The sequence below is a fragment of the Oryza brachyantha genome, chromosome 11 (genome assembly GCF_000231095.2).
Source record: "Oryza brachyantha chromosome 11, ObraRS2, whole genome shotgun sequence".
Taxonomy (NCBI): Eukaryota; Viridiplantae; Streptophyta; class Magnoliopsida; order Poales; family Poaceae; genus Oryza; species Oryza brachyantha.
In genome coordinates, this window is record NC_023173.2 from 15,735,064 (window position 1) to 15,752,900 (window position 17,837).

The following is a 17,837-nucleotide window of genomic DNA, read 5'->3' on the forward strand; positions in this document are numbered from 1 at the left end:
TCGATAATCCATATGTCACGATTATTGCAATATATCACCATAATTATTATTTTCCTTTTTCATAATTTTTTAAAATCTTGAATTCTTGCAATATTTACGGAACAAACGGCGATGATCGTAAATTCGTGATATCGCAAACTCTGGTTACAATTGGTATGCTAACCAATTCAACTATTGAGCTGATACAATAGTACATTTCTAGACATCGCGAGAACGAGAAAATATACTCGAGGCACAATGATTTTCTCCTTTTCTTTTGTAGCCACAAATAGGTGTCTCCTCTAATTCTTTCTTATTGATTAATTATCTTTTACTTATATATTAAGTTTAAACTAATATTTTTTCCTCAGAATCAAAATTAACCATTTTAGACTTGTCATACCAGAAAATTTGAAAATTACAGTATGGATATATAGAAGAGAAAAATCTAAAAACTAAAATAAAATATAAGATATAAAATCAATAATATAAGGTTTGTCTATTTTTTTAAATAATAAAAATACATTTTAGAAAACCACATGTATTATGACTTTTTACCGTGTCCCTCGCCAAGAAAGGACAATTATAATTTTTTTTATGGATATTCAGCTGCTTTAATAGTTTACCCAAACCTTTCTGTTCGAAAGAGGAGATTATTGAAAACATGCATGTAGAACTGATAATTAAGCTGAATTCGTCGCATGAATTTGTAGCTACTATAGTTCAATGTCGCCACCAAACAACTTACTATTTCCGTTGCATTGTTAGCTCTTGGATTACTCTAGCTTATTCAGTTGTTCATTAATTTGAAGGGAAGGTGTTAACATTTTACTATTTTAGTTATGGAGACACACTATTAGTGCATCATCAACTACTTGATGCGGTGCCATTTTGCAACTTAACAACCTTGTTTCATTTATTTTATCAAGCCAATGTTTGCACCATGTAAGTACAAAAAATTAGATAACATTTCCCCATATTTTAGCTTATAATAATGAATCGAGATTCTTGACCTTTTCCTTTTCCCTATTTGAACAACGGTTTATTTAGTTTTTCTATGTCATTGAATCCTCTATTTACAACTATATTCATATCTTATCCAATTTGTATGTTTCTCCTGTACCTATGATTTTTATTCATCTGTTCTGAATGAGCCTTTAATCATGTTTTTCATAATTCAGTCAAAATCTCTACAGAAGATCATTTTTTACGTGTCACTTAGGATTGATGCGGGATCAACCCAATGTGTAATTCAGAACATGCTTTAATTTAATGAAATGAGATAAGTTTCGCTATAAAATAATTAAGGTCATTTAAATTTTCTCCGGCTCAAAATTAGTTCATTTTTCAGTTTTTGATATAATGTTTGACTCTTCGTGTTATTTAAATTTTTTTTGAGATTAATTTTTTATTGTTATTAGATGATAAAATATAAATAATACTTTACGTATGACTAATATGTAAGTCTTTTTTATAAATTTTTAAATAAAACGGATGATCAATATTAAAAAAAATTTTTTAGGGAGGAACTATTATACTAAATTATCCACGGAGTGGTCAGTCTGTCATCGCTGACGCCACTGGGTCACCGTGAAGCGGTTCTTCTTACTGGTACTTTGGGTCACTTACATGTGGGGTCCGCATAACGGGCCCATTCGTCAGTCATACACCAAGAATCAGAGTGGGGACAGAAGGAAGCGTCAGTGGCCACCGGCGAGAGGCGCTCAGGCGCGGCAATGGCGGCCGCCGGAGCAGCAGCGAGCAGCGGCGGAGAGGAGAACGCGCGGCGTTCCCCTACGCGTGGGCGGCGCGCTACAGCCAAAGTGGTCACTGGTCAGCGTCGCCAGTCGCCTACTCGCATTCGCAGCGCCATCTGTCACCCCCCCCCCCCCCCACCCCCATCGACCAACCGCGAGCTTTGACCAACGACTTCCCCGCAAATCCTTCTCAGCGTCAGTACCCAGTACCCACCTGTTCATAGCACAAAATCCACGGCCACGGATTCGATTCTTGACAAGTTCCACGAGCTACCGCCGCGAGGAGGAGGTGCGCACGAACTTGTTCTTGAATCTTGAGTTTTTCTTTTCCGTTTTCTGGCCATGAACCTGTTCTTGAATTCCTGACAACATTTGATTTGAGACACTTAGATTTCTGCAATTTTCAGTGGTTTGAAAGCCACAATCATCCACCAACCAACAGAAGATTTCAGCCATTTCGGCGCAAGAACTGATTTGCGCGAGAGAGAGGAGATGGAGGTGGATGGCATCATGGTGAGCGCGGCGACCGGGGCGATGAACTCCCTCCTCGGCAAGCTCGCCGCGCTGCTGGAGGAGGACTACCAGATGCACAGGAGGATGAAGCGAGATATCACCTTCCTCAGGGACGAGCTGAGCAGCATGAACGCTCTCCTCGAGAGGCTGGCCGACGCGGAGGCGCTCGACCCGCAGACGAAGGAGTGGAGGAACCAGGTGAGGGAGATGAGCTACGACATCGAGGACTGCATCGACGAGCACACGCGCCAGCTCCGCATCCGGCAGCCGCAGGCGGCCAGTGGCGTCTTGGGGTTCTTCCATGGCTATGTGCAGAAGGTGAAGGAGCTTGTTGGCCGGCACGAGATTGCCGAGCAGATCCGGGAGCTCAAGGCCCGGATCGTCGAGGCGGGTCACAGGCGAAAGCGGTACAAGCTCGATTCGTCTGCGGTGAACTGTAAGAGCAGTAATGCTGTGGCGATTGACCATCGATTGCCTGCGCTGTATGCCGAGTTGGATGCTCTTGTTGGTATTGACGCTCCAAGGGATGAGATCATTAGGTTGTTGGATGATGGGGATCAGAGGATGAAGGTAGTCTCAATTGTGGGTTCAGGAGGATTAGGCAAGACCACTCTTGCTAACCAGGTGTACCAGAAATTTGGGAAGCAATTTGATTGCAAAGCTTTTGTGTCACTGTCACAACATCCTGACATGGGAATGATCTTTCAAACCATACTATACCAAGTCAATGATGAGGCTGTCAGAACTAGATCTGGAGACAAGGAGCAGGTCATCAATGAACTGAGGGCTTTCCTAAAGAACAAGAGGTATCGCAGTATGATAAGTTTATTTGCACTAGCTTCAAATATGCTAGTAATTTTCATCATCTGTTTTATTTACCTTGACACCACCAGCTATTAGACTATCTGTTACAATATGGAAAGTGCCATCCAACTATCTACCAATCACCAGGATTTTCCTTTAATTGAGAACTCCTGTCCTGACAGGAAACAAATTAAAACAAATTTTTTTTTGTGGATCTTACCATTAAATTATAACTGTATTTTATTTCTTAGGTATTTTATTGTGATTGATGACATATGGAGTACCCAAGCATGGAAGACTATTAGATATTCGTTGCTTGAGAATAATTATGGTAGTAGAATATTAGTGACAACAAGAATCGGTACTGTTGCAAAGTCATGTTCCTCCCGTTGCCTTGATCTTGTATATGAACTAAGAGTGCTGAGTGAAAATGACTCTAGAAGGTTGTTTTTTAGAAGAATTTTTGGCACTGAAGATAAATGCCCTCATCAATTGAAAGATATTTCAATTGAAATTGTAAGGAAATGTGGTGGTCTACCATTGGCAATAATTTCTGTGGCTAGTTTGTTGACTACTAAACCATATGCAAGAGCAGAGTGGTACAAGGTGCATGATTCGATTGGTTCAGGACTTGAGCAAAATTCTGACGTGGAGGAAATGAACATGATATTATCTCTGAGTTACTATGATCTTCCTTATCATTTAAGGACTTGCTTATTGTATCTAAGTATGTTTCCAGAGGATTATGTGATCAACAGGGATTATTTGATAAGAAGGTGGATATCAGAAGGATTTATAAAGGTTAATGGTGGGCGAACTTTAGAGGAAGAAGGCGAGTGTTATTTTAATGAACTTATAAACAGAAGCATGATCCAACCAGTACATATCCAGTATGATGATAGAGTATATTCATGTAGGGTTCATGATATGATTCTTGATCTCATTATATCAAAGGCAACAGAAGAAAATTTTATCACTATAATTACTGGCAAAAAACAAATGTTGGCCTCGAAATACAAAGTTCACAGACTCTCATTTGACAACCATGATCAAGAAAATGTGACATTATATTCCATGGTTACTACTCATGTTCGTTCCTTGAACATATTTAGATACTGTGAACAAATGCCTCCTCTTTTGAACTTCCCAGCCTTGAGAATGCTGGATCTTGATGGTAATAACAATTTGGAAAGCAGTTATCTTGAAGATATCGGGAACTTATTCCAGTTAAGGTATCTACGGATTAGAGCAAGTAATATTTCTCTTCCAGATCAAATAGGCGAGCTACAGTTTTTGGTAATACTGGATCTTCTCAACTGTATTGGTATAAGTAAATTGCCAGCAAGCATTGTGAAACTTCAATATTTGAAATGGTTAATTGTTCCTCGTGTTGAGTTGCCGGATGGAATTGGGAACTTGCAAGCTTTAGAGTATATGTCACTTATGGTTGTAGACCAAAGTACCTCTATAAGTTCATTACAGGAGCTGGGCACTTTAACCAAATTGAGAACCCTCGGATTGGATTGGCGCATCAATGAATTTCACAAGGAAAAACTAACATACACAGATAATTTTGTCTCATCACTAGGAAAACTCAGTAGGTCTAACCTACAATATTTAACTCTGATCAGTCCTTGGTCCCTTGACTTCTTATTGGATTCTTTGTCACCTCCTCATCTCCTTCAGAGATTAGGAATCACAGGTTGGCATCTCAGTAGGATTCCAGTGTGGATGGCCTCACTGGCTGACCTAACATACCTAGATATTGAGGTTAAAGTCCGACAAGAAACCCTTGAGATCCTTGGGAATTTTCCAGCTTTACAGTTTCTAAAATTATACTCAAATGCAGTAGACCACAATGAAAGGTGGCTCACTGTCAGCAACAATGGATTTCGGTGCCTGCAGAAGTTTAAATTTGTTCACTGGATGAACCTGATATTTGAGGAAGGAGCCATGCCAAAGCTTGAAACTCTTGAATCCCAAATAGTAGCACATGAGGCACGGCCTGAGTGTGGATTTGGTCCTCCTGATTTTGGTATCTGTCATCTCTCTGCCCTCAAGAACCTCATCATTGATATATTCTGCGAGTGTGCAAGAGTTGAAGAGGTGGAGGCATTAGAAGTTGCCATCCAGATTGCAGCCAGTATGCTTCCCAACCATCCTACACCAACTTTGAACAGATTTCGTGAAGCAGAGATGGTAAAGAATTGCCAGGGTAAGCAGTAGGACATGAAGTAACTTACAAGCCCTGCCTACCTCTGCATCTGCAATCGTAATTAAGGTACTCCTAGTTAATAGTGACTACTCATTTAGAATGATATTCTGCTGTAATACACATAGGACTTAAAACAGCGACTTTTGATTATTTCCAGGTAAAGCAGATTAGTTTAGTTAGTCATGTTAGCAGTTGCTTGTGGTACTAGACTTGAAATTAATACCTTTTCATTTATGCACTAAATTTAAGCTCTTTCTTGCAGTTTCACCAGCTTACTTAACTGCTGAACTGAAACTTGTAACTACCAGGACACAGATGCACGTATCTGTGGACAACTCTCTCTATTTCGCTTAATATCATAGGCTCGGTTGCAAGTTCTTATGGACTCATGAGCTCTGATTCATCTTTCACATGTTTCATTTCTGTAATGTGTCAAAATATCAATTTTTTATTTTTACTGATTTAGAAATACTGACTTGTGATCTAATTATTGCAAAACAAGAAATGATATGTTCCTGTTCTGTTGTTTCAGCATTCAACGCAGAAGTGGATCGAAGTCAAACAGTTCTGAACTCCAGTGTATGTACGACATATCGACCGATAGAATACATGGCTGGTTCAACACTCCTGAAGATCTGAACGCTGGAGGGAAAAACCACAAGCTTGCCTTTATTCTGCAGAATGGAATGTGAAAATCCATCAGCTGTCCTTTTATGCAAATAGTGCGATCTGTGAATTACTATGAACTCTGTAGTTTTTTATATTCCATTCAGAAATGACATCTGTTTGATACTTCGATGTCAACATGATGTTTGAAACATGAACCACTATTTGTTGTATAATTAGCCTTTAAAAGTCTAAATTTCATTCTCTTTGATATATGCACTGATGTAGTATTACAGACGACTAGATCTGGGGTGCTTGTTTATAACATTTCAATCTTGCTCCTATATTAATCTTGCCTAACCTTTTTATCCATGAAAAATACTGAATCCTTTTTTCTTGTTGAAACTCTAAGCAGCAAAGGTACATGCATGCCTGTTTTAACTCAAAATTTCATGGTTTAATCTACAGATGATACTCTATATAATTCTTGATGGCTGTATGCATCCTGAATTTAGAATTCAAGAGTGTACTCTTCTGTCATAAAAGTAATCACAAGCAGTTAATCTCGCAATTAATTACACTTCATGAAAACCTCCCATGTTGTTTTCAGCTTGTCTGATATCCTGATATTTCACATAACAGAGTGACACTGACGCAATAATGTGGCCTTCTAGTTGGCCCGGTGATTGACGAAGATGCTTGAGCAGCACATGACACGAGAGGCTCTGGCCTACTGACGTGTGGGCCCCTCTTGCCTGCTAGTTCCTCATCTCACCTTCCAGTGAATTACTCCAGTCGCTTTCACAAATAATTGGTCAACAGCAGGACAACACCGTGTTCTCCTCCTCCACCACCTTCAACTTTCTCATTGCCCATTTGCAGACAGGTTTTCAGATCTCCATGAACTTCTCCTGCTAGTCTGAAGCCGAGGGCAGGAAGAGGCACAGAAGGTATACTTTCTTGAACTCTCATTTATACAGTTAGATATTTGTAAATCTTCAGAGCTCTGAATTTTCAGCATCCTTGGCATCAGCAGAAAAGTGGTATGCCAATTGATAATTGCTTTCTGCTTGATTGTTTCTTGAGCGAAGAAGAACAGCGGAGGAGATGGGTGGGTTCATGGTGAGCGTCGCCACGGGGGCGATGAACTCCCTAATCGACAAGCTCAGCACTTTGCTGGTCCAGGAATTCAAGCTGCACAGAGGGGTGCAGCGTGACATCGCCTTCTTGAACAGTGAGCTGAGCTGCATGAATGCTCTGCTGGAGAAGCTGGCCGACATGGAGGTGATTGACCCACTGGTGAAGGAATGGAGGAGCCAGGTGAGGGAGATGGCCTACGACATCGAGGACTGCATCGATAGGTACATCCATCAGGTCCAACATGAGCCACACAGACCTGGTGGAGTCATGGGACTCTTCCATGGCCATGTTCAGAGAGTGAAGGAGCTTCTTGCTCGCCGCGAGGTTGCTCATCAGATAAAGGTGCTCAAGGACGACATTGTTGAGGCAAGCCACAGGAGGAAGAGGTACAAGGTTGATCCTGAATTGTACTCGGGAGCAGCCAATGTGGTGACCATTGATCCAAGATTACCTGCACTCTATGTCGAGGCATCCGATCTTGTCGGAATTGATGCTCCAAGGGATCAGCTGATTAACCTGGTGGACAATGATGATCAGTCACTCAAGGTGATTTCAATTGTTGGATTTGGAGGCCTAGGCAAGACTACCCTTGCAAATGAAGTGTACAAAAAGATTGGTGGGAGATTCAATTGTCAGGCTTTTGTGTCGGTGTCCCAGAAACCTGATGCAAAGAAGATCCTACGGAGCATAATTTCTCAAATCATGGAGCCATATCATCCTAGCACAAATCCGGGGGATAGGGCTGTAATTTCTCAAATCAAGAAGAAAGATTACAGTAGCGCAGAAGCGGGGGATGAGGAGTGGCTCATAAATACAGTGAGGGGCTTCCTGAAGGATAAGAGGTAGGTCCTCTGTTTGAAATTAGGGCTTTTTTACCATACTTAAAGTACCTCAAGGTATCAAGAATTTTAGTATAAATTTTTGGTATCTCAAAGTACAATATATTTTAAGGTATTATATTTTTTACATTAAAAAGGATGGTATCTTGAGGTACTTTTTCAAGGATGGTAAAAAGTCTCTTGAAATTACACGCCGTTTATTTAAACTCTGTTTGAATTACATGTCATTCTACCAATGGCAAAAGTTATATTCCATTGCAACATTATGTAAGTGATTAATGTACTTATTGTGCACATAAATATTGAATAATATGTACGAGCACCTGCCATTTTATTACTCTGCGGCTTTATTGTTATACAATGAACTGCATTTACTTATAATATGGGATAAATTGAATAATTTTAGGGAAACTATTCTGTCCTGCATAAGATATTATAGCATTCTTTTTCCATCAATATACATTTATGTATTAGTTCAATGTTGAAACGTAGACTTTTCATTTGAGTACAATTCTCTCATGAATAATCATGAGTTATACCCAAAAAGCTCCATGAGTACTAAATCCGAATGGCTCTTTCATTTGCTAGGTATTTGATCGTAATTGATGATATATGGAGCACACAAGCATGGGTGACTATTAAATTAGCCCTGGTCGAGAATAGTTGTGGTAGCAGGATACTAGTGACAACAAGAATTTCTACTGTTGCAAAGTCATGTTGCTCCCCTGACCATGGTACAGTTTATGAATTGAGGCCACTAAGTAAAGCTGATTCCACGACTTTATTCTTTAAAAGAATTTTCGGCTCAGAAGATCTATGCCCAAATAACCTTAAAGATGTTTCAACCGAAATTATAAAAAAGTGTGGTGGTCTGCCTTTGGCAATTATTACTATGGCTAGTCTATTGGCTGATAAATCAGATAGAAAAGAAGAATGGGTTCGCATTCGGAATTCAATTGGTTCAGAACTTGAGAAAAAATACGATCTGGATGTAATGAGAAGTATTTTTATCCCTTAGTTACAGTGATCTCCCCCACCATTTGAAGACATGCTTGTTATACCTAAGCATTTATCCAGAAGATTATGAGATCAATATGCATCAGCTGGTAAGGAGGTGGATAGCAGAAGGGTTCATCAAGGTCACAAGTGGTAGAAATTTGATGGTGGAAGGGAAATGTTATTTTAATGAACTTATAAACAGAAGTATGATCCAGCCAGTAGACATTGGAATTGATGGTCAGCCAAAGGCTTGTCGTGTGCATGATATGATTCTTGATCTCATCATTTCCAAGGCAGTAGATGAAAAATTTTCGACTTCTATTGGTGATCAAACATATATATTGCCATCACATATTAAAGTTCGCCGACTCTCTGTTGACTACCGTGGGAAAGAAATTTCTGTATCATGGCCATCCACGACTTCTGCTCATCTTCGATCCCTCAGCATATTTGGATACACTGAACAGATGCCTCCTATTTCAGACTTCAAAGCTTTAAGAGTGTTGGATCTAGAGAGCAGTGTGAAATTGCAAAACTCTGATCTTAACAACATAGTGGATCTATTTCAGTTGAGGTACCTACGGATTGCAGCCAGTAGCATTACACATCTTCCAGATCAAATTGGGGAGCTTCAGTTTCTTGAAACATTGGATCTGCGTCGTACATGGATAAGAAAATTGCCAGCAAGCATTGTTAAATTGCGATGGTTGAACTGTTTTTCTGTTAATGGTTCACAATTACCTGATGGAGTTGGAAAAATGCAATCTCTAGAGGAACTGTCAGGTATAACTGTGTATGATGAATGCTCAACAAATTCTTTGCTGGAGCTGGGCAGTTTGAACAACCTGAGAGCTCTTAAGCTAACTTGGAACATCCGCGAATCGCACAAGGATAGAACACATTACACTGATGCATTGGCTTCATCACTTGGCAAACTTGTCAGTTCCAGCCTTAGATCATTGAGCATCATCAGTGGGCCTTTTTCTGCTGACATATCCTTTGATTCTTGGTCATCATCTCCTCATCTCCTGCAAGAATTATACATTCCCAAGTGTTGTTTCCAAAGGATCCCAGAATGGATGGCTTCAATGAGTAACCTCTACAGGCTATGCATAAGGGCTAAGCAAGTGACACAGCAAATCCTCCAGACCCTTGGGGACTTGCCTGCATTGCTAGACCTGGAGCTGCGTTCAGAATCATCAAATGATCCCATGGAAATTCTCATTGTTAGCAGCAATCGGTTCCGATGTCTGAAGATCTTCCGCTTGTATGGATCATTCCTGGGTCTGATCTTCGAGGCTGGATCCTTGCAGAAGGTCAGAGAGATCTCAATTGTTGTTAGAGCACATGAGGCGAAATCCGCATTCGCTGGTCATCCTGATCTTGGCATCCACAACCTCACCTCCCTCATGAACCTCAATGTTTGGATCAATTGCGAGGGAGCTAGGGTTCAAGAGGTGAAGGTGTTGGAGGCTGCCATTACTGATGCAACCAGTCTACTGCCCAACCATCCGACTCCACAATTCTTAAGAGAGAATGAGGGGAAGATGGTTAAAGAGGAAGCACACATACAGGTGAAGATGTTCGAGGAGGACTTCATGATGGAAGGAGACATTTCTACAGATAACATAGAGGGTAAGAAAAGTTCTGCATCTGCTTACTTTAGATAATATCATATCATATCATATCATAATTATTCTGGTAATCATATATCAGTAAATTAGTTGGAAGTTAATTTGCAACCAAAGTCGTAATCTTCAAATCCAAGATAAGACGATGATCATTCTGGTAAAAAAGAAGCTGTAATCTTTTGAGTCCGAATCCATAACTCCTCTTCACTCTGTTTTATAATCATATTATAAGACGGTCTGATATTGACTAAATTTATATTTGTACTAATAAATCTACACATATATACAAAAGATATACATTGATACATGGATACATGGATAAATCTAGACAAATCTAAAAAGTTTGATAATATGGAACGAAGTGAGCAAAACAAAAGAACATTCCCTCCGTTCTATGTTATTATAATACCCTCCAAATTCCTAATACTATTGGTAATATAATTTAATCGCAGTCATTCGATAAAAATAGATCAACGGTGGTGATGATTAAATTTTACTATCTGTAGAGAGCACTGGAAAGGGGTTCCATTTGAAATGGTATATTGAGATACTATATTATTTTTAGTTTAAAAACTTCGTGTGTCTAGGTATTAGGAACACAAATTTTACATTAAAAATTTGATACCCTCGGGATACTCTTTGAACGATATTGTGTAATATTTGTTCAAGTCCATTGCAACATATTTTGCTAGACCGAATCAACAAAACTGGATCTCTATAAGTCAACATAGGCCCTATTTAGTTCCTAAATTTTTTTCCACAAAACATCACATCAAATTTTTGGATATCTAAATAGAGTATTAAACATAGATAAAACAAAAAAAAATTACACAGTTATAGGAGAAATTGTGAGACGAATCTTTTAAGCCTAATTAGTCCGTGATTAGTCATAAGTGCTACAGTAACCCATATACTAATGTCTTAATTAGGGTCAAAAAGATTTATCTCGTGGTTTTTAGGCGAGCTGTGAAACTCGTTTTTTTATTCGTGTCAAAAGCTCTTTTCGATATTTGGTCAAACGTCCGATGTGATACCCAAATAATTTCTTTTCCTCAACTAAACACCCCATATTTATTCAGGTCAATATATAGACCGGAGACAAGGCAGAATTATGGTACTCCCTCTATCCCATAATAACACCATTTTTTGTTTTTCCATGTCCAACATTTGATCATTCGTTTTATTTGAAAAATTTGTATAAAAACTTAAAAATTAGTCACGCATAAAGTATTGTTCATGTTTTATCATCTAGTAAGAATAAAAATATTAATCGTAAAAAAATTTCAAATAAGACGAAGAGTCAAAACATTGTATCAAAAAACTAAAAAATACAACTGTACATAAACAAACAATTCAGTTCTACTGATGCAAGTATATATAGATGAATCCATGATTCAAATTCAAAGGGTTTAATTTTCTTAGAGATTATGATGGATAGATATATAGCACCAACCAGGTAGACTGAATGGACAAATATTTATAGACACGCTAGATGTAGGATTGGGAAGCATAGAGAAAACGCACCGGCACCGCACTGAAGACTCGTGCCGCTAAAACGTGTGAGAAATTACGTCATCGTAACAGCATGCGTCTGAATTATCCGTCAGTCTCTCTTCTAATTTAGAGTATTTTTTCTATCTTCGAGAATATAACACTATTTTCTACGTAAAATTTGATACCTCTCGATATAAATATAGAAGGTACCAAGAGGTACCAAATTTTACAAATTTTACATAGAAAACACTAGTATCTCTTGACACCTCATTAAGGATGGTAAAATTGCTCGTAATTTTAACATGAAAACAAGTCGCCTGTTTCATGCTGTTCTTTGTTAATTTCTCCGTTGCATTGCCTGATTTCAGTATGAAATTAAATTACGTGATATTGCTTGATGCTTCGTGCACGCACCTTCAATAGATTATTAGGGCAGAATAGGGAACTTTTCTCATGAATTAATTAGCAAAATCTGCTCGAGCTGTTTACACAGTTGCGAAGACGAAAAGATTGCTGATGAGCCATATATATATGGCATAAAGTTTCTCATAATTGACTGTATTGTATAAATTTATAATCAAGTGTAAGATCGAGATTGATAGAAAGGTTGAAGCGCAAATACTGCGTATATTGTTGCAGTGGCTATTAAAGGCTTCGTTTGTGTATCTGCCTTCCCCGAATAGCACACCAATATTCTTTTCATTTGTGTTTATTAAAAAACGCATGGTTAAATTTTCTTTTCATCTAGTATCTCGATCCGTCTAGCTAGGCAAATGACATATTTACAAACAAAAAATAATTTGTAAATATAAATTTTGTATACATATTCTCATTTCTTAGCGATCTAAAAGTCAAGCAGACTGAAAATTAAACTTCGGTAAAAAAAATCTCTAAATCAACTCTAAATTTAACGTTAAAAATTAAATTTTGTCTAATAAGTGTAAGCAGAAACGAAAAGATGGAAAATTTGTGCTCTAGCTAATTAAATGGTGGCTAACGATGGTTACCAATTAGACCAGTACGCTAGTCGTAGAATCAATATTAACATTTCTAACTTTTTTGAGTCCTCTCTACAAGAACCTCATGTATTTATAATACCATCTCAATTACTGATAATACAATTTAGAGGGTATAGTTTGTACCGGAAGTAAAACTCATGAATCAGTGTCTTATTAGATCATTTCATTTATAATTATTTAAAGACCATCCATGCCCTACTACCAGATAGACTCCAATGTAATTAATGAAATCATTTAAAGAGTAGTTAGTATGCTAGTATAAATAGATTCGATCTATTTGATTGAAAAAAATAAACATTCTATATTAGTTGTATTATCAGTACTGAACAATACCTATGACGACTGATGGTTTGGAATTTCTGAAGGCAACCTGCCCTTCTGGTTGGATGGAATTCTTCATGAAGCAGATTGTCTAGCTAGGTTTTAACTAGTGGCGATTAATTAAGTAGTTGTATGCTCATTAATTGTGCAATTCTGGGAAGCACTGTCCAAATTTTTATTACAAAGGGTTCAGATTTCTTTTAATCCGCCGTTCTGTCCAAGTTACATTTTACAGGCTCAGCATGTATTTTTGATGTTTTTGTTGAATTGAGTATTATCTCTCTCCTTTTGAATAATACCAGAGATCTGTGTGTCATTTATTTTTGAGAAGGAAAAAATACAAAAAAAAATTGTCAAGATGAGTTTTATTACAAACAGACTTTGAGTATAGCTAGATTGTTATTACCCCTGTTTCATATTATAATGTTTTGATCTTTTCTGGATTTATATATATATTTATATTATAATATATACATATATATATATATATATATTGATCTATAAATAAATCTAGATATGACCAAAAACATCTTTTAATATGAAACTGATGGAGTAGATTGGTTTTGAACGAACCCGTCATGAAGTTAGCCTTGTGCGAACGTCCATGTAATTGTCAAAGAAGCCTCAATTAGTCACACAGTGTTTATTCGAAAATGCTTGGTTCAATTATCTTTAAACACTAATCGATCTTTCTGCAAGTTAAATACTTCGCCATGTCGTCCTCAAAATTAAATTTAGAGCGATAAGGTACAAGCAAGGTGCGTTCAGGTCAATATATAGACAGCTGGTGAAAAGGTAGAAGGTGCATAAAGTGTACGCATGTATGCAGACATTTAGTTCTACTGCAAATATAGATGAAACCATGTTTCAAATTTAGTTCTATATCTAGGCTGAATGAAGCCAATTAGCACATATGTAGGCTTGGGAAGCATCGATAACATGACTACAGTGAAGACTCTTCTCTGGTCGCCAGATGATTCATTTGCGAGCTGCATGAGATGGCCAAGTTACCTGTGCTGCTTATGCTCAACAAGATCTCAGGTTACAGCTAACTGAGATTGATCACTGCTCAACTCATGCTGCTCACTGCTCACCAGGCTAGTAACTGATGTAAGTTAGTTAACAAAAGCAGCCTGAAGTGTTTAATCAGTTGCTAGAGAGAAGAGCGCTGATAAGCCAGGATCCAACTGCTAATTGAGCCCAGGTACTTTCCCATGAACGAACGGCAATTAATCCCGGTACAATTGTACTATGAAGAGTAGAGATCGATGATCAGATTCAAGCGAAATGCTGTATGTATTGCTTCAGGTCCTATAACTCTCTTCCTAAGAGCCACGACAGTGATACCCTGTTTGATTATCCAGTTTGCAACTGAATCAATATCATTGCAAGATTAGCCCTTTGGTTAGGACTGTTATTTATTTATTTCAGTATCGAATCAATAATATTGCTGGAGTTTACATTACAAAATGCACAAATGAAAACGATTTAAGTAGGAGGGCATCCAGGCTGATCTACCACTGCCGCTTCCACTACAAACTGCTAATAATATCTGGAAAAATGGTTGATAATTGAACTAGTTGCTAGGCTTGGCCATGTTGCTGACTCCGCAAGTCACACTACCAAGCTGATTCATCGAGCCGATTACCACCCAATCCCCATGGAATCAAGAATGCCTGATTCCAATCACAATTTTAACATCCAATTGAGCTGAATCAAAAAAAAAAAACACACACACACACACACACACAAAGGCATGCTATGAATCAAGCTAGAGGATTACAGAAATTAATGCTGCCTCGCCAGTGGTTCCATTCAATGTTTCTCGCCAGTCATCAATCCTGCCAACCTCAGATCGAAAACTTCCTAGCTACAATGGAAGTTGTAAGGGGGTGTTTAGTTGGTGAAGTGAAAATTTTTGCGTGTCACATCAGACGTTTGACCGGATGTCGGAAGGGGTTTTCGGACAAAAATAAAAAAAAACGAATTTCATGGTTGGCATGGAAACCGCGAGACGAATCTTTTGAGCCTAATTAATCCGTCATTAGTGCATGTGGGTTACTGTAGCATTTATGGCTAATCATGTACTAATTAGGCGCAAAAGATTCGTCTCACGATTTCTCACATAAGTATGCAATTAGTTTTTCGATTTATCTATATTTAATACTCTATTTATGCGTCCAAAAATTTGTTGTGATGTTTTTAGGTAAAAATTTTTGGGAACTAAACGGGGCCTAAGTCGTGTTCGGGGGAACTACTGTCTATTGTTGGCCTACGCGGTACAGCGTGTCAGTGTAATGTATGCAATCTTTGATCCATGCATGAAAAATTATAATTTTTTTAGAAAGTATATAGAGATACCAAATTTTTAGTGCATGTTTTGGTATCTTCAGGTAGGTATATCTAAAGAATCTAGTACCTTTTTAACAATAATAAAATTGCCGTTGTTGTGTCGCTTTATGTTTGAGTTCTATTATGGAGAGAGTTTTCTGTGCTTGAAGAAATTAGTTTTGGAAGCAAGTTCATTCTTGTTCACATGGAGTAGCTAGTTATATTTCTAAATAATTAATTGGATGACTGGTCACTGCAATTCAAACAGCTTGCATGTTTTTCAAATTAAATGTTTGTTCGTGCCATGAGTTAGAGTCAATTTAAAAGACGGTTCGTATCAAGAGTTGGATTGCACCACGTATTTGCCTCTGTTTGTAAAACTCGCGTATATATAGATTTTTTTTCCAAAGATTGCAACAAGAGATCATCAAACATCTCGTCCTCCCGCGGTGACTCTCGCCGTAAACCATGGCGGCGGCGGCGGCAGGCCGCATCCTGCGCACGGCCTCGGCCATCGTCTCCAAGCCATCGGCCACCTCCCACGTGCTCAGGATCGACGGCTACTCGCACCTCGCCGGCGCGCTCCCGTGCGGCGAGTACGCCGACTCGTGCGCCTTCGACGATGCCGGCGGCCACACCTGGCGCCTCCTGCTCTACCCGAACGGCTACAGCGACGAGCACGAGGGCCACGTCGGCGTGTTCCTCCAGCTCACCGGCGGCCGCGGCCGCGTGCGTGCCCGGCCATGGTTCAGCCTGCTTGACAGCGCCGGGAAGCCGGGGCCGTCGCGGGACGCCGGAGCTCACGCCTTCAGCTGCCACGGCGATCCGTGGGGCTTCATGGATTTCATCAGCAGGGAGGAGCTGGAGGGATCAGAATACCTTCGAGGCGATTGCGTCGCCATCCAATGCGACCTCGCTCTCACCACCGTTCGAAAGTGCCATGACGACCCGGTGCTCATTGCTCAAAATATAGTAGATTAGGTTGCGGTCACACTTAGAATCTGAGAGTTCATCCATTGAAAGTTTGAATTCAAACAACGCAATGTGGTTTCGTACATGCAATTTGATTTTGGTGGTGCTGTTTCTGGATCTTGCGTGAGCAGAGTCAATATTCTTCCCTCACATACAAAGGAGTTTGTTATCTAATTAACTTGTCGAATTCCTATTGAAATATGGGTGTTGTGATTTGAAATAGTGGTATTGTGATGTGATAAAATTTGTTGGAACTTTTATTTTTAGAGCAATTTCGTCATCGTTGAGAAAGCACCATGAGATACCATATTTTATAGTGAAAATTTATTATCTTTAGCTATTTTGTATCTCGATGTACCAAAATTTTAAGCATAAATTTTAGTATCTAAAGATATTTTCTCAAGAATGATTAAACTTCCCTTGTTTTTATGGCGTATCAATGACTTTGGAACCTAAAAATATTTTCTCTAAGGATGATGAAATTTTTATGTATTTTTCTATAAGTGATGAAACATCGTTCAATGACTTGTCTAAAATCAGATGTTTGGACAATTGTGGTAACAAATCAGATTTCTTTTATACAAGGGAGTACTACATCCATCCTAAAAAAAAAATTCATTTTTTCACTTTTGTGTCCAAAGTTTTACCATCCATCTTATTTGAAAAAAATTATAGAAAAACTTAAAAACATAGCCATGCGTATGTACTATTCATATTTTATCATTTAATAACAATAAAAATATTAATCACAAAATTTTTTTAAATAAGATAAAGAGTCAAACATTATAACCACAAACTAAAAAATAAATTTATTTTACGACCAAGGAAGTACGTAGTGATCCATAAATTAGAGGGATAGGAGTCCATATAGGTAGCGATCTAGTTGGGACAGTGTAAAATGCGTGGAATTTCCATCTTACGTCCCTCAATTGGTTAGGCTACCTTGTTCTCACGGTGGTCTGAGTGCCCCTGCTTCTGTCGTGTGTCCCAGTCGGCTTTTCTTGTCGGTCGGACGCCGAGATTTTATTGCCACGCGCTCGTTGCATATCTCAGCCCGGAGACAAATCTGACACAGCGATTTCATATGTGTATCATCTTTATTTTTAATCAACTAGATAATTTTGGACCAACCAGTGTCATGATGCATGGATACTTATAGCACAATTTTATCGTTTTTGAGAAAGCATGCCCAGATATCAAAATTCACGCTTAAAATT

General features: G+C 38.6%; 2 protein-coding genes and 1 pseudogene across 4 annotated transcripts; all 3 read left to right on the top strand.

The window, feature by feature from the left end:
- Window positions 1-1,884: 1,884 nt before the first annotated feature.
- Window positions 1,885-6,207, top strand: LOC102699911 (disease resistance protein RGA5-like). Of its 3 annotated transcripts, none has more exons than XR_001551449.2 (4): window positions 1,885-2,025; window positions 2,144-3,055; window positions 3,305-5,334; window positions 5,801-5,884. XR_001551449.2 is itself a non-coding variant. In XM_015842533.2 (4 exons), the coding sequence occupies exons 2-4, from the start codon at window positions 2,229-2,231 to the stop codon at window positions 5,905-5,907; spliced, it is 2,898 nt and encodes a 965-aa protein (XP_015698019.1). In that variant the 5' UTR covers window positions 1,885-2,025; window positions 2,127-2,228; the 3' UTR covers window positions 5,908-6,207. The 3 variants fall into 3 exon arrangements, 2 of the variants coding, with proteins under 2 accessions (XP_015698019.1, XP_015698018.1); XM_015842533.2 differs by having other exon boundaries at window positions 2,127-3,055; window positions 3,305-5,268; window positions 5,801-6,207; XM_015842532.2 differs by having other exon boundaries at window positions 3,305-5,268; window positions 5,801-6,207.
- A 543-nt stretch (window positions 6,208-6,750) lies between these two features.
- LOC102700193 lies at window positions 6,751-13,642 on the top strand (annotated as a pseudogene).
- Window positions 13,643-15,842: 2,200 nt separating this feature from the next.
- On the top strand, window positions 15,843-16,906 carry LOC102700477 (BTB/POZ and MATH domain-containing protein 6-like). Its single transcript, XM_006663549.2, has one exon. It carries the CDS (start codon window positions 16,117-16,119, stop codon window positions 16,627-16,629), a length of 513 nt encoding a protein of 170 aa, XP_006663612.1. The 5' UTR covers window positions 15,843-16,116; the 3' UTR covers window positions 16,630-16,906.
- Window positions 16,907-17,837: the final 931 nt, after the last annotated feature.

Excerpts from the sequence above, each read along its gene's own strand:
- LOC102699911 (XM_015842533.2), top strand. The coding sequence starts at position 2,229 with ATGGAGGTGGATGGCATCATGGTGAGCGCGGCGACCGGGGCGATGAAC. Across the intron at positions 3,056-3,304 it reads GCTTTCCTAAAGAACAAGAG|GTATTTTATTGTGATTGATG; the intron begins GTATCGCAGTAT and ends TTTATTTCTTAG. Across the intron at positions 5,269-5,800 it reads GATGGTAAAGAATTGCCAGG|CATTCAACGCAGAAGTGGAT; the intron begins GTAAGCAGTAGG and ends CTGTTGTTTCAG.
- LOC102700477 (XM_006663549.2), top strand. The coding sequence starts at position 16,117 with ATGGCGGCGGCGGCGGCAGGCCGCATCCTGCGCACGGCCTCGGCCATC.